The 16,477-nt window shown below is 34.2% G+C and overlaps 2 protein-coding genes across 2 annotated transcripts; both read right to left on the bottom strand.

Annotated features, from left to right (window-relative positions):
- Nucleotides 1-2,302: 2,302 nt before the first annotated feature.
- On the bottom strand, nucleotides 2,303-3,895 carry LOC131157700 (aspartic proteinase CDR1-like). The gene has a single exon (XM_058112033.1). The coding sequence runs from the start codon at nucleotides 3,876-3,878 to the stop codon at nucleotides 2,514-2,516; it is 1,365 nt and encodes a 454-aa protein (XP_057968016.1). The 5' UTR covers nucleotides 3,879-3,895; the 3' UTR covers nucleotides 2,303-2,513.
- A 1,345-nt stretch (nucleotides 3,896-5,240) lies between these two features.
- Nucleotides 5,241-6,046, bottom strand: LOC131158553 (secreted RxLR effector protein 161-like). The gene is made up of 2 exons (XM_058113422.1): nucleotides 5,898-6,046; nucleotides 5,241-5,781 (listed from the first exon to the last, which is right to left on the bottom strand). Exons 1-2 carry the CDS (start codon nucleotides 6,044-6,046, stop codon nucleotides 5,241-5,243), a joined length of 690 nt encoding a protein of 229 aa, XP_057969405.1.
- Nucleotides 6,047-16,477: the final 10,431 nt, after the last annotated feature.

Here is a 16,477-nt window from a genome sequence, read left to right on the forward strand (position 1 = left end):
GCCATTATGGTGCTAGGCTTGGATCCCTCTGGTCATTATAGAGTTGGCGCCAATTGCTCTAGCGGAGCAATTGTCTTGAGTGGTGACTGCCCTTATTGATGTTGTGCCTTAATTCTCCTTTTGAAAGATTGACTTTTTGACACTGATATATTTATGGTATATCAGCATATATATATATATATATATATATATATATATAGAGAGAGAGAGAGAGAGAGAGTTTTGATCAAAACTAGCCATTTTCCACCCACTAGAGCCTTTTGGCTTGTTATATCGATCAAACATTTACAGGATTTGGTTGACTGCTTACTACTTAGAGAGAGGGGAAAATGATTGTTCCTGGAAAAAGCTACTAGGCCGGTTGATTGCCTTTAGGCACTGGTCGACTACCTCCGGCCTCTACTTGGGTGGGTCAATCACCCCCTAGGTCTGTTGGATCACCCCTAGTTCAAGACCGAGGTTCGGTCTTCTTATTGTTCCCATTTTGCTGGTTTCACCCCTTTAGTGCTATACCTTATATTTTCTCAAAGTTTTACAAGTTGAAGTATAATACATTAGAGAGCAAAATAAGACAGCTAAATAAATTGAAATCTTCAATATGTATTCTCATTTCTTCAACTTTAATGACTTAGACCTTGTAGAACACAACCTAAGCACACAACCATTAGTCCACAATAATTTGTTATCATCGAAATTAGGTTAATTAAACCTTGAGGTTAACAATATCCTCTTTTTGATAATGAAAAACTATTCACAAAAAATAGGAACATATATACTTTATTTAAATTACACACAAGTTCCTATTTTTCTTATCTCTTCTCATTTGACATCAACAAAGCCAAAGTAAGAGAAGGCGAGGCTAAAGATTTTAACTTTTAAGAAAAAAAATTTCACTTACAATATGTTCATAAGAAAAACAAACCAGTATGCTCCAACATGAAAAATTTTAACATGGTATAAAATATGACAAATGATGATACCAAATTAATACACAATCATATAAAGAGTTGGTACCATGTTATTGATCATAAGTTAATCAAAAGAAGATTGAAACCAATTAATTAACTCAAAAAAAAAAAAACTTCCCATGCTAGAAAATTTCTCCCCTTGTTAATATCAAAAGGAAAAATGAGGGATATGAATTTTGTAAAATGATTCATAATTCAAACTTCATTAAAAAATTTTCAAATTCCAATTTTCAAATGGTCATACCATTCAATATTTTTAAAAATTCATTCACAATCATTTCCTAAATGATTCAAAATCATGCTCATGTTTGCAAAAATATTTTTCACATCCAAAAGCTCACAAAGTCAAAATTATTTTTGCTTATGCTTGCTCTCTCTTGATGAATAATATCAAAAGGTATTTAGGGGGTATTCACAATAATATTTCAATATGCTTAATTTCCAATAAGCTCAAAATGCACACCAAACCATTTAATATGCTTTAACTCAAAATTATATATTCAATATGCTTAATTTTTAAAGTAATAAAAAAGATATGATATTCATTTTTAAGCTCAATTAAGGTATCCATATACCAAAAAGAGCATCAATCAAACATTCTCAATATCATAAAAACAAATATTCAATATTTTTCAACAAAATAAGCTTAACTCATCATGATATTCATCAAGTTCAAGAACATAATCAATTTTCTTAACAAGATATTCAAAATTTAGGGGAAAAAAAAGACATGATATTTAATTTAAGCAATCTCCCCCTAAACCAATGCATGTATATCTATGCCAGATTTATGCAAAGTTTTCACAATGAACATTTTAACATAAGAGAATTTCAAATTTTCATCAATATGTTCAATCATTCAAATATATATTTATCATTAGAACATCACAAATGATGATAATTAAAAAAATAAAATTTCGTTACATTTTAGAAGATAGCAAAATATTTACACAAAATGTCATATAAACAAATATTTTTAAAGGAAACAAAAAAAAAAAAACACAAGTTTAAAAAAATGTTGATCCCTTATTTAAGAGGAAACCTTAGGCAAAAATATTTTATTTTGAAAAATACAAAAAGATTTTAAAAAGTCTGTTTCATTTTTCAAAGAAAGTCATTTTTAATTAAGTTTCAAATTTAAGAGTATTATCATGTAAATTAATCTTGATATTGACCTTTATCATATCTAAATCTTCTTAACATAAGAATTAATTTTATACGGGTAATGTCTCCTTTTAGGCTTGTCAAAAAATACATTTTGATTAACAAATATTTTATCTAAGTTTTCCTTTCATTGAACAATTTTTGAAACAACATGATTGAGATGATCGAATCCCGAATACATTCTCATCCATTATTCACATTCCAAACTAAACATTTCCAATTTATTCCAATCCAACATTCTTAAAAGTTGGTTGCCTTGATTAATTAATTAATTTGAACACAACAGACAACAACTTAAAAGGCAAATCAGAAGCAGAAAAAAGAAAAAAGAAAAAAGGTTAAACATAAAATACAAGGACGCATACATGCGTGCAAATCCCACTACACCCTGACGCAGTCTGCCCTCTTAAAAGTCACCGTCCTCTTCTTCAGATCATACCCTATCTGGAAGTTCATCTGTGCCAAGCTCCCCCATATTGCCAGATTGTCTGACGGCGCAAACGCTAAGCACAGAACTTCATCCGCCACTTTCACGAACACATTCAAAGGCCTCAACACCACTTTCACGCCGCCGGCGAAATGCGCTATCAGTTTGGGTCCCACCACATCCACTGAGCTAAAGCAGAGATCGAGAAGCCCGCTGGGGTCTTCCGCCAGCGGCAAACGAACCACACTCCTCACCATCGCCACCAGTTTATGGTAAAACGGCGTTGCCAGACGCGTCACCGTCGTACCGGAATCTATGACAATGTTACCGGCCGTCGCCGAAGAAGAAGAAGAAGAAGAAGCAAAACTGTCGGAATATTCCGCTTTCGTTCTGTTTCCGACCGTGATCGCTTCTAGTCGTAAGTAATAGAAAGTGTCCCCCGGGTGAGAAAATAAGGGAGTGGAGACCGCCCCATGCCCCGAGACCACCGCTGCATTTCCAAATCTCATCTTGCTGGATTTTCCCGACCGGTAAATATTCACCAAGCAGTAGGAAAATTTCCCGGCGATTAGAGGATCCATTTGCGAAATGATGGAACTGGGCCCGCCTCCGAGTCCGATCACACCCGACCCGGCCTCATTGCCAAGGACCTTATTGTCATATCCGCACCCGAATATCCCCTGCCGGAGCGAAACGGCGCTGCGGGAGGAGGTGCCCAGAGCGATCCTGTCCGTCGCAACGACGCCGTTTGTGGAGGACCCGTCCCCGTACGACACCGAATATCGGCAGGTCCCAGATTTGCGCCGCCGAGAGCAAGTCGCGGGTTGGGCCAAAGCTCTGCAGGTTCTCGACCCGCACCGTACGGGCCGGTAAGTGGTGGAGCGTCTCGGGTTAAACAGCGGATAGTTTTGCTTGTAACAGCGCTTGCAAGGCCGGCACTGGGTCCACGTGAGGTCGCTGCCGGTGTCGGCGATTGCGAAGATCGAAAACGGCGGCGTTCCGATGGATATGTTGAGGAGGTACTCGCCATTGGTGTTGATTATCTCGGATAGTCCGATTCGTCGACCGGAAACGGATGAAGCTCGGGAGTGGAGGGAGTGCGCGCGGGTGGCGGACCGCCGGATCGCGTTGCTCACGCGCACGGCGATCGTTTCGGCGGGGTTGAAGAAGGGGGAGTTGGGTGAGTCCCGGTGGATGAGGTCGACGGAGAAGCCGCCGGTGGGGTGGGATTCCGAGAGGGAGACGAAGCAAGCGAGGATTGTGACTGTGAGGGAAAGTGCAAAGACAGCATGTGATTGAGCTGTCGATGTAATTGCCATGAGTAAAACAAGGCTTGTATTTTGTTTTGGGTGCGGGTGTCCGCATGCTTTTATATGTGTAAATTATACGTACAAGGTGCCACCTCGAATAGTAATTACATACGCGTTTGCGTTTTAAACTAAGTAATACGGATAATTATTATTTAACAATGGTGCAGATTAAACATTAATTTACACCATTTTCAATTCAGGATTAATTGAACTTTTATTCACTTTGGTTTTTTGAACTGAAATGTAGCCAATGATTTCCTATGATTTATGAAAGCTTTGGATTGGAACAAAGGAAAAAAGAAAAATAAATAATTTGGGTCCTAAAATATGTACCCAAAACTCTTGGGATAGTTTATATTTCAAATGTTAATCTCGGGAGAACAAAAATAGAAAATAGAAAATGCAGGTTTATACATAATTTATAAACTATCAAATAATTTTCTGACGCAGCTATTTTGTTCCATTCACAATCACGGAAATTTACAAACTATCAAATAAATTCTAATTTAATGCGACGATTTTGTTCCATTCAGAGTCATGAAAAATTATATCAGGTCAACTTTTAACTTTTTCGATATATAGTATCCGTGCAAAAGTGCAACTTTCGCGCGTGTGGGGCCTCTACCATGTGTAGAGTCTATACTTGACCTATATTTAGCCAGATGCCCCTTGTAATAAATGTAACTCCTAATAAGGTAACTATCCCCAAGCCACTTTTGGGGCCACATTCTTGTATTCCTTTTTGATGTAAAATGAAAGAAGAAAACCATAAATTTAAAAATAAAGGAAAACAAAGTTGGATTGAAAACTCTACAACTTCATTGATAAGGAAATAGCCCTTATATAGGTTAAAAATAAACGGTTACAAGCACAAAAAAAATAGGCACCACTAACATCATGCTACTATTGACATCATACTAAACAACTCCGATCCTAGGCACCACTAACATCATGCTAAACAAATTCTAGGCACCACTAACATCATGCTATCGCTAACATCATACTAAACAACTCTTAGGCACCACTAGCATCATGTTAAACAACTTCTAGGCACCAGTAACATCATGCTAACTAACTCCTGCAAACTATGCAGAAAATAAAACACATTCGCTGCTATAAATTTATTCGACAAACCCTCCCTTAAACTAATGTTCCATACATAACATCAGTTAATAAGACTTAAACTTTAAAGTGTCATCCCTCAGATAAAGTCCTTTGAACTGGAAACACCAAGTAACTCCCTAAGCTTTTGAAATGCTAGAAATTTGAAAGGCTTTGTTAGAATATCAGCAATCTAGTCTTCACTTTTGTAATAAACCAGATTAATAACTCCATCATTTGTGGGATCTCTCAAGAAATGATACTTCACATCTATATGCTTGCTTCGACCATATGTAGAACAGGATTCTTTAAGAGCTTTATTGTTGAACTGTTGTCACAGTATATGAGAGTAGGTCCATCTTCTCTGAACTGCAAGTCTTCAAGAATCTTCTTCAGCCAAATAGCTTGACGAGCACATGCCGTTGCTGCAACAAATTCAGCTTCAGTGGTTGACAATGTGACGATTGGCTGCTTCTTTGATGACCATGAAATAGCTCTTGTTCCCAACATGAAAACATACCTAGATGTGCTTTTACAATCATCAGAATCTTCTGCATAATCACTATCTGTAAAGCCAAACAAATATAACTTTTCTCCCCTTTTGAAAAACAACCCAAACTCCTTAGTACCTTGCAAGTACCTAAGAATTCTTTTTGCAGCCAAAAGATGAATCTTTGTTGGACACTCCATGTAACTACTAATGACACTTACAACATGCATTATATCAGGCCTTGTTGCAGTCAAATACATTAACCTCCCCACAATCTGCTTATAAAGAGTATTGTTAACCTTCTTTCCTCCATCATCTTTGCTAGCTTCAAACCAAACTCAGATGGTCTATTAACAGGATTACAATCTTTCTTCTGAAACACATCCAAGATTTCTCACACATATTTCTTTTGAGAAATAAGAATTCCAGTAGAAAACTGCAACACTTCTATGCCAAGAAAGTAATGCATCATGTCAAGATCAGACATTTCAAATTCAACCAGCATGGATTTCTTAAAGCTTCCAAACATGGTTGTATTACTTCCACTATAGATTAGATCATCTACATATAAGCAAACAATGAGCATTTTCCGTCCATCCTCAACTTTTATGAAAAGTGTATGTTTATAAGGACATTTTTTAAATCCTTCCTTCAAAAATAAGTTTCTATACAATTATACCAAGCTCATGGGGCTTGTTTGAATCCATATAGAGCCTTCTTTAGTCTATACACTTTATGCTCATTTCCAAATTTCACATAACTAGGAGGTTAATCGATAAATGCCAATTCTTTCAAATCTCCATGGAGGAACGCCGACTTCACATCCAGTTGAAAGATAGGCCATGAGTTATGAGTTGCTAATGCAATCACCAATCTGATTGTGTCATGCCTTGCAACTGGAGCAATGACTTCTTTATAATTAACACCGCACTCTTGCTTATAGCCCTTGGCCGCCAAGCGTACCTTATACTTGTCTACTTCACCATTCTCCTCCAGCTTTATCCTGTAAACCCACTTAATGCCAATTTTTTTGTGCCCTTCTGGAAAATTAGATAACTCCCAAGTGTCATTCTTTTCGATGGCTGCAATTTCAACATTCATAGCCTTCCGTTATTTTGATTCTTTGATAGCACTTTTAAACACTGTAGGATCACAATTTGAAAAAAGAGCAAAATGAGTGATTTGGTCTTTAGATAGATCAATTCTGGTTACCTCATAATCTAACATCCATGCTGGCCTCCTTCGAACACGATGAAAATGTGTTGACTTTTTTAGTCCTATCTCATTTTTTATAATGACAAATATATGGTATTTACTGTTTATTGAGTTTGTGTGCAGGATAAAATTAGAAAAATCATATGGTGGCATACAGTGGCTTGAAGAAAAAGAAGACCCAAAGTGTCCAATTTCTTTATAATTCATATTCAAATCATTGGGTCTGTAATAATTAATTATTGGTTTGTAACAATCAGCATATCATCCATATAGGAACTTATAAGCTCAAAGACCTTAGAAAGATCCTAGGACCTTGCATAGACACTTAGAATTTGTCCCCACTTTCAAATATGCAATTAGGGGAACTAATATTACTTAGGTCCTAAAATATTAAGGATTCAGGTGACCAAACCTTAGGGTTGAAAACGCCTCAGTTGATCGAACGTCGGACAAGTCAATTTGTTGACTTGACTTTGGGCGACCAAACCAAAATGAACGTAATGTTGTCGGTCAGCTAAATATATTATCCTGACTTTTCCAACAATTGGGCGCCTGAACTCCACGGTCATTATGACCTCAGGCGACTGAATGTGCAAGTTTGACTGACCGAACTTAAGTTTGAGCGACTGAACCTCGAACATTTTGAAAACTTGCCTAGTTCAGTAAACTGAACATCTTTTCAGGCACCCGAACATGAAAAGCTTAATTTTTCTCATGTGTATGTTTAGGCGACTGAACCTATGGCTCGATCGACCGAAACTCTCGGGTTGGCAAAAAATTACCACACGTTAATTGGGGTAAAACAGGGTTATTTTTTATAAACTCATTTTAAAAAATTTTAATAATTCCCCTGATGTCCCCAACGGTTATAATTTTTGGTACGTCTATAAATATGGGTTCGTTTGCACAATTAAGAAGAGATTAGTGATTGGATTAGCCCAAACTCCTCTGAATATTTTGAGAGCTTATTTTTCCAATACACATCCTATACACTCACACATTGTTATTTTCTTACTAAATCAAACTTGGTGAGAGTGTCCTTAAGTGATTCCACATTGTTCTTACTTGCACAAACTCTCATTAGTTTAATTGCTTGTTGATTTTTGATTGAGAGTTTTTAGCCAAAGTTTTTCTCCCCTGTTTAGCTAATAAATTCATTGAGAGGGGTAAACTTTTTAGCCAGTGAGTCTTTGCACTATTGTTGCAAAACTCATTAAGCTTATCTTGTATTGTGTTCTTACAAAAACTTTTGACAAGCTTATACTACAAATATCTTTTGTGCTAGATTTTTGAGAAAATTATTTACGAGATATTTTTTATTACACTTGTTGGAGATCTTTGAAACCATACTTATGATTGAGTTACTTTAGTTTATTGTTTCAAAGATTATTTGAAAATACACTCTCGCACTTTGATTGCCTATTGGCATTATATTGGGAGTAGATTTATATATCTTCACTAAGCTTATAGTTCTTATCATTTGGAAGTGCATTGATTATTGCATGTGCGTATCGGTACAAATTTGCTTGTATTAGAAGCATCTTTATTTGTACATAAAATTTGTGCTTACTAATTGTATTCCAGGCGTGGCCTAAGGGGGTATTGATCTAACCCATAAGGATCAGTAGGACCTTCTTTGCCCCGTAAGGAAAGTTTGTAAAGGTTAAAGTTAGCCCTAAGAATTTGACCTGATTGTAAACGATACCGTTCCACCTATTAAGTGAGCAATAGTGGTAATCATTGGGCTTGCAAGCTGAGGCGGGGACGTAGGCAGTGTTGGCCAAACCCCGATAACATTTTATCTCGTGCCTGCTTTTAATTTCTGAATTTTAAATTTAAGAACTTGAATGTTTATGTTTTTAATATTGTGAATGATTGGGATAAACTGAGCCTATTATACTTACTTTGATTATCTGCTCAGTTATATTTTGTTGGATTATTGGAATTTTCATAGAAAAACCCTAGGCTGTGTTATACTGCTGCTGATTTGGACCAAACCTAGGTGAAATTTTTTTTTATACCCAATTTCCCCCCTTTTGGGAATACACCAATTCCAACAATTGGTATTAGATTCTCGTGACTTTGACTTAAAATTTTTTTCTAAAGATCAAGATGGCTCACCTGGTGTATCCCCATTCGGAGAGGGATGATCACCTTTCAGTCCTCCAGTGTTTTTGATGTTGATTACACTGCCTAGAAATTTAGAATGAGCATTTTTATAAAATCAAAGGACTCATAGGCTTGGTAGGTGATTGATAAAGGAATTTGTATGTCTATAAATGAAAATGATATTACTTTGATGCATGAAAATTCACATGCCATGGATTTAATATATTGTGCTATAGATTCTAATATTTTTCTTGAGATTATGGCATGTACAAATGCGAGGGAGATATGGGTTGAGCTCAAAAAGAGATATGGAGACACCCAAGAAAAGGAGATTGCGACTCCAAATGCTATAAGCCTAAATGATCAGGTAGTGGCTAATTATGGGCAGGTTGCATCAGTAGACGATAAGGTATATGGCTCTTACCCTACCTAATTTACTAATTCGTGCAATGAAGCATGTGATGATTCTTATGCGGAATTCTGTAATATATTACATGCTAAATCATCTATTGAATATAATGATAGACGTGTTAATAATGCATGCAATGATTCTTATGAAAAATTTTGTGATATATCTTATAATGAATCATCAATTATTTCCGATGATGATAGTATATGCATTGATTCATATGATAGTTATAAAGATAAATCTTGTATTGAATCATGCAATGAGTTTTATGATGAAAGCATGTCATTGAATAGAAAACTAGAAAAGGATTCATTTAAAATTCATAAGTCTCTAGTTAGAATGTCTTATCATGTTGACTTTGGTGCAATCCCAAGAGGGGGGGGGGTGAATTGAATATTTAAAAAATTCTTTCTTAGGTCCAAAAGTCTAACAACAGTATTACACAACCTAGGGTCTGTCTATGCAGTTGTAAATCCAATCATTCACAATAAAACATGCATGTGTGGTAAATAAATTGCATAAAAATGCCTACATCCCCGTCTTAGCTTACCAACACAAGGATTCCACTATAAAACTCACTTCACGGGGGGAGCGGTACCTAAATACAACTAGGCCAATTAGCATAGAGCTAACCTCAACCTACAACCACACCTTATAAGGATAGTGTACTTAACTTTCCTAATCGGGTCTAAGCCAATTTGAGATTATTCAACAAGGCTAGCCTCCCTCTTCAAGCCCATGCCTGAAATACAACAAATGTAATTTTTGCGTACATGGAAATATTCTTCTCAACAAGCAGATATGTACAACAATATAGTCTAGATAAGAGTGCAAGCACAGATGATAGTAAATATGCTCGGTGCTTAATAATGTATGCTAAACACTTAATCTAATGTAAATATACAATCAAGATCTAGAGTGTATTCCCAAGAAAACTTTGAAACAAATAATCAAATTAAATCAATCAGCACAAGTTTCAAAGTATTTAACCAAGTATATTCAAAATATCTTAAACAAAATTTTTCACAAAATAATAACTCAAGAGATATTTGAAAAATATAAGCTTATGAAAAATATTTTTGCACACCAAAAATATTAGCCTTAATGAGTCTTGTAATGATAATGCAAGGACCCACTTTGCTATAAGATTTTTCTCAACCAAAGATTTATCGGTTAAATTAGGGGAAAATTCTTAGCTAAGAACTCTCAATAAAATAAAAAATCAATCCAAACCAAGGAGAGTTTTAGCAACGAGAATCACTCAATAACACTCTTAGAAAGTTGGATTTCTCAAAGGAATAAGAAGCAAAGAGTGTGTGGGCTTAGTAGTATGAAAAACATGATCTTGAAAATATAGAGGATTTTTAGCCAATTGATATTGGTTAACGTCACTAATCCAAGCAAATGAGCCCTTATATATAGAAAAGGGCTTAATTTTGACCGTTGGGGACATAAAGGTAATTATAAAGATGTTTAAAACTGATTAAGAAAATTAACCCTAATTTACCCTATTTAACTAAGGTGAAAAATAAAATAACCCGATAGTTGTGGGTTCCTATCTCTAGGTTTCGGTTGCCCGAACAGACACAATAGAAAAAGTGATTTTTGAAGTTCAATCGCCTGAATATGGGTTCGGTTTGCTAAACCAAGGCGATTTCCATTCCGTTTGAGGTTCGATCACTTGAACCAGAGTTCAACTTACCAAACTTCCACGTTTGGTCACTCGAGGATAAAATGAACTATAAGTTTAGGTGCACGGGGACGATGGAAAAGTACATGGTACGAGTTCGATCGACCATGGACACTCAAGTCATTTGAGTTCGATCACCCAAATCTAAGTCAACCTTTTGACTGGTCCACGGTTCGGTTGATCGAGGAAAATTGACTTGTCTGGTTCAATCGCTCGAAGCCTCACTCTTTTCATACCTTAAGTCCTATTTTAATTCAAAAGTCTTCCTTAATAGCCTATGTGATATTGTGGACTTTCCTAAGTGTTTGTGTAAAGACCTAGGGTCTATCTAAGGACTTTTTACTTAGTCCCAAAAGCTGGTGTCGGTCGACATCCCTAAGGTCATTCTACGGTCTGCATATAATCCTATCATGCATGTGATGCAGTTATTACAAACTATATTACATTACAGACAAAAAAATGAATGCAAGTACAAATGCAAATAGGTATTCATTTTTTCGATTCTTCAATTGTCATAAATGAAGCTTGATCTTCATAGTTCATATGGCTTGTTTGAGTTTCTACCATCAAAGCATGCAAGGATAAACCTGTTCAAGAAGCTTAATGCACAGGTATGCTAATTAAAAAGTAAATGTTGTCAAGATGAGAATGTTAAGATGGATAAGTGTATAAAGTTAAAAGATAAATTAAGAAATGAACATATTCGCGATATTTGGTATAGTTACTGTACAAGATAAGATAAAAGAGGGACAACTTAGATGATTTAGAAATTGACAAGGTTGGCCACGAAGGAGTGTAAGTGAGGCAATCTTACTCACAAGCTATCCATACTCAACTCGTACCCTAACTCAACTTAACTATACTTGAGTTTTTGATGAGTTTGAACTACTTGAGTATTTTAATAAGTCGATTTTGAACTCAATAATAGTACTCTAATTGAGTTTTGAGTCTAATGGAACTTTTAAAATTTTATTAATTTTATAATATTTTATCATACACTATAATTTTATAAATTATTTTATATTGTATATACATTATATATATTTATATAAGTATTTAATTTTAATTTTAATCGAGTTGACCTCGAGTTTTATGAACTAATAGTTGAGTTGAGTTCGAGTTTAACAATTATCAAATTGATCGAGTTCAAGTCGAGTTTCAAATTTAATATTCTCAATTCAAATCAAGTTTCGAGTATTTTAGTGTATTGACTTGACTCAAATACACCCCTAGACCACGTAATGCGTCAGTGAGGAAGAGTGATCTAAAACTGTGAGGGGCAATAGAAAAGGTGAAAATAGACCTAAAATAACTTGAAATGAGATAGTGAATAAAGATCTAATAGCCCTAACTTTTGTCGAACAAGATTGTACATGTTCATGTAAATTGATGGAAAAAATTCATATAACCGATCCCACCTAACGAACTTAAGGCTTGGTTTGTTGTTGCCATTTTCAATGGATTTTGTACTTTTTTTCTAGGTTTAGTTTGAAATTGGAAAATAAAAAATAATTGGCTTTTAAAAAGGAAAATAAAAATAATAGTAAAAATAAATGAAGTTCCCAATAAGTTTCTACTTTATATTTTATATGTTTACTGACCATGCTGGCTTTTTGATTCCGATCCTTGGTTTTGAAAATAACAAACCACAAGTTACTTATGTGTGTATTTAGTGATTGAACATATTATAATTCAACACACACATAAGGGAACTGAGAATGGAAACCGGCAAGAACTTAAAGCTCACATCAACTCGCACATTCCATGGCGAAGGGAAAAGCAAAAGAAGAAGAAGACATTTATTTTTATTATAAATGCATTTAGTATTTAAGTTTTGATATGTAATAATGTATGACATGCATGATGTAGATGATAAGCTCAGACGACCATAGATTGACCATAGGGAACCAATCAATGGTCATAGATAGACCCTAAGGACCAGCACTACTCTTTTCTTAAATAACTAATTGGTTATGGTCAAAGATTAGGGCTAAAACAAAATTTTTTCAGTCGACCAACGTTGAATTTTTTGGGCTTAATTAAAAGCCTCGGTCAACCAAACCCTTAAACTAAAATGTCATAAGCTTGTTCACCTGAGTTTAAAAAGCACAAGGGCTAAACAAGACAAAAATTCTCATTTTTAAGTAGCCCCGATCGACCGAACCATTCTAGTAATAACTAGCTTGGTCAACCGAACACCTTGATGGCTAAAAAGTCAAAAGTTGACTAAGCCTCGATCAACCGAATCCTTAATAGTGTATAAGCCTTGGTTAACCGAATCGGTCAAAAGTCAACAAGTTGACTTATCACGGTCGACCGTTCTAAAATGAACATATCGTCTTTGGTCGACCGAACCGGAACGTGTTTGACCCCTAACTGTTTGGCTGACCATTTGTATAGTTCAAACTGGCCATGGTTGATCGAACCATATGAATGGTTAACCAAACCTTAGCCATGGTCAACTGAACCTACGAAGGGTTCAAAATCGACATGAAACGGTCGACCAAATCCATAATTCAAAATTGACACGGTCGATCGAACTTAGTAATATGGTTGACCGAACCTTGAATATGGTCAACCGAACTTTTCGGGTTGGCGAAATTTTTATCGCAGTTAAATAGGGTTATTTTTCATTAAACATTTTTAAAAATACCCCTTGTATCCCCAACAGTCATATTTTCACCCAAGTCTATATATACCCTATCATAACTCAAAAATAGCAAGATGATTAGTTAGAAAATCCTCTCAAATTTTTATATCATATTTTCATCTTCCTAAGCTAATTTCTAATCCTCTCTTTACTATTACTTTGAAAAATCTTTCAAGAGAGCTTTATTTTAAACCTCCTTTGGGCATTTGTTTTACAAATAAAAATCCTTTTTACTCTCATTTCTTATTCAAGTTTCATTTCTCATTTGAGAGAGTAAATCAAAGTTTTCTTCATATATATTCATTAATATATATCTTTGGAGAAAACTTGTTTATTGCTTATGAATCTTGCACACATATTGCAAGACTTCAAAGGCTTATATTTTCTTAATTGCTAAATTATTTTTAAGTAAGAATCCTAGTTCTCCTAAGTTTTGTTTGAAAAACTTATTTTTGGAAAAACTCTTGGCATATTGAAAATAGTACCTTTGAGCCTATTCTTATTTTAATATCTTTACTTGGAAAGTCTCTTACTCTTTGTTAGTAAGAAAGTTATTTTTCACACTTAGTCTTTATTGAGAAATATTTTTGAGTGAAAAATACACATTCTCACATTGATCTTTAATTCATACCATACGTGAGTGTATTGAGCATGTTGTTGTACATCATCAACTTAATGTTAGAAGCACATTTGTTTGTACACAAAATTATTGATCATCTATTGTATTCTTGATGGGTTGTCAGAAGAGGGAGACTAGCCTTGTGAATAGTCTCGGACTTGCTCAGACCCGATTAGGAGAGCACCGGACTAGTTCAGACCCGGTTATGAGAACTATATGTACCATCTTGGTAAGGTGTTGTAAACGGTATCGCTCCACTTGCAAGTGAGCAACTTAGTGGAATCCTCTTACTTGTGAGCTTGAGGTGGGGACGTAAGCAGTATTGGCCGAACCCCAATAACATATTGTGTGTCTGCTTTTTATTTCTTAAACTTTATATTCCTCCACATGTATGTTATATTTGATATATTGTGAATGATGTGCATGATTTATCTTCAACATATTAATTTTTTCTACGCAATTGGTATAAGTTTAGAAATATCTTAGGTTGTGAAATACTGCTGATATCTGGTTTAACCTATAAAGAAGACATAAAATTTCAATTCATCACTCCTCTTGGAAATTCACCAATTCCAACAGATCATTCATTTCTTAATTGATGTCCCATTGTGTTACGCTTTGACCATAATAATGCTTTAAGGAAAGATATCCAAAGCAAGAAACAAATTAAAGGTTTGATAATACTCATCATTCTTATTTGATATTTTTTATTCAAAATTTAATTATATTAAAATAATTTTCTTATTTTTAAAAGTATTAAATATTAAGACAAAATATCTAAAAAAAAAATGAGTTTTTTCTTTTCTTTTTTCTAAAAAAAATCTTTGATCCAAACATACTATATAGCCCATTGGAATTTGAAAAATATTAAAGAAAAAAAGTAAAATCCCAAAGAATTTGCTTTTTCATGTTAAAGTATTAAAGAAAGAGTAAGAAAGAAAATAAAAAATATGTCAATTAATGAACAAAAAATTGTTATACTTTATTAGCATTTGACTTTTCCTAATCTTTAACTATATTAGAACAATTTCATTTTTAAATAGTATTTTATATAGAGGATAAATATAATAAAAATAAATTTCCTTCTTATTTTTTTGTTTCTTTATTTTCCTTTGTTGGACAAAATCCTTCATCTAAATGTTTATAGGATGAATGATTCCTTTAGGTAACATTGGAAACCTACCAATCAGAAGATATTGTATTAATCCTCTTTTCTTTTCTTTTTTTCCCTTTTTCTAGTTGAAATTTATCTACCAATAGCCAAGCATTCAATACAGTTAATGGTTCAAGCATGGTTTAAAAACCCTGACCGATTATTGACCTGCAAAAACCACCGGGTTGGTTCAATTGATTGAATCAACAAGTCGAACCGGTGGTAGAGCTAGTGATGATGTTAATATTAATAATTATTGTCATTTTATTTAGATTAAGAACTTTATTTTGAAGAAATAAAATAAAATAAAAATAAATATAAAATTCATTTTCTATAATTATTATTTTTTATCTTTGATAAGTATTAAAAACAAGTTATTTAAAATTAAGAAAAAAATGTTAATAATGTAAAAAATAAAAATAAAAAAATTGATATATAACATGTGTTGTTTTTTTTTTTCTGCTTTCCATGACTAAGGATGAAAATTTTAGATTTTTTGATATTTGGTCTTATTTTTCTTAATATATTCAAACTTCAAATACTAATTTAAGGTAAAACATTTTAATTTTTTGTAATTTCTATATTTTCTTACATATATTTTTTTATGTATATAAATAAAAATACAAAACAAATGTGGTCTATGGTAAGACCCTTGTCACACATGCTTGAGAGTGAAACTTGAGTCGACCTAGTCAACTCGTTAGGTTTGATCGAGTCGTCCCAAGTCATCCGAATTTGATCGTATTAAAATCGGTAACTAAATATTTTCTTCAACAAAGGCAAAAATATATATATTTGAAAAATATAAATTCTTTCTCATATTTCCGTAACAAACAACTAAAATGCTCACATACACTAACACTAACTGCTTCAAATAATATTCATTTACTAAAAACGCCAAATAAAAGCCTTCACATTTTGTTTGTTTTATTTAAAAGGCTCGGCCCTTCATTTTTATTGCCTTTGAAGGAAGAATGAGTATTTTTAGTGGACAATGCCTCTGAAATTCTCAAAAACTATGGATGGTGAGAGTTCACTCTGTGAGCCAGTGGGGACCGTGGATGAAAATGGAAATGTGTCCCGATGGTCGGGTTAACTGAACATCCAACTGATGCATGGAAACCGTGTCCGTATTTCGGACTTTACCTTATAAGCTAAACCTAGGGAGAAAA

Source organism: Malania oleifera, chromosome 6 (genome assembly GCF_029873635.1).
Source record: "Malania oleifera isolate guangnan ecotype guangnan chromosome 6, ASM2987363v1, whole genome shotgun sequence".
Taxonomy (NCBI): domain Eukaryota; kingdom Viridiplantae; phylum Streptophyta; class Magnoliopsida; order Santalales; family Ximeniaceae; genus Malania; species Malania oleifera.

What these genes read in the sequence shown, in the direction of transcription:
- LOC131157700 (XM_058112033.1), bottom strand. Translation starts at nt 3,878, where the DNA reads ATGGCAATTACATCGACAGCTCAATCACATGCTGTCTTTGCACTTTCC.
- LOC131158553 (XM_058113422.1), bottom strand. Translation starts at nt 6,046, where the DNA reads ATGCTCATTGTTTGCTTATATGTAGATGATCTAATCTATAGTGGAAGT. An exon ending in CTTGGCATAGAAGTGTTGCA is followed by an intron (nt 5,782 to 5,897) that starts GTTTTCTACTGG and finishes GTTTGAAGCTAG; the next exon opens with CAAAGATGATGGAGGAAAGA.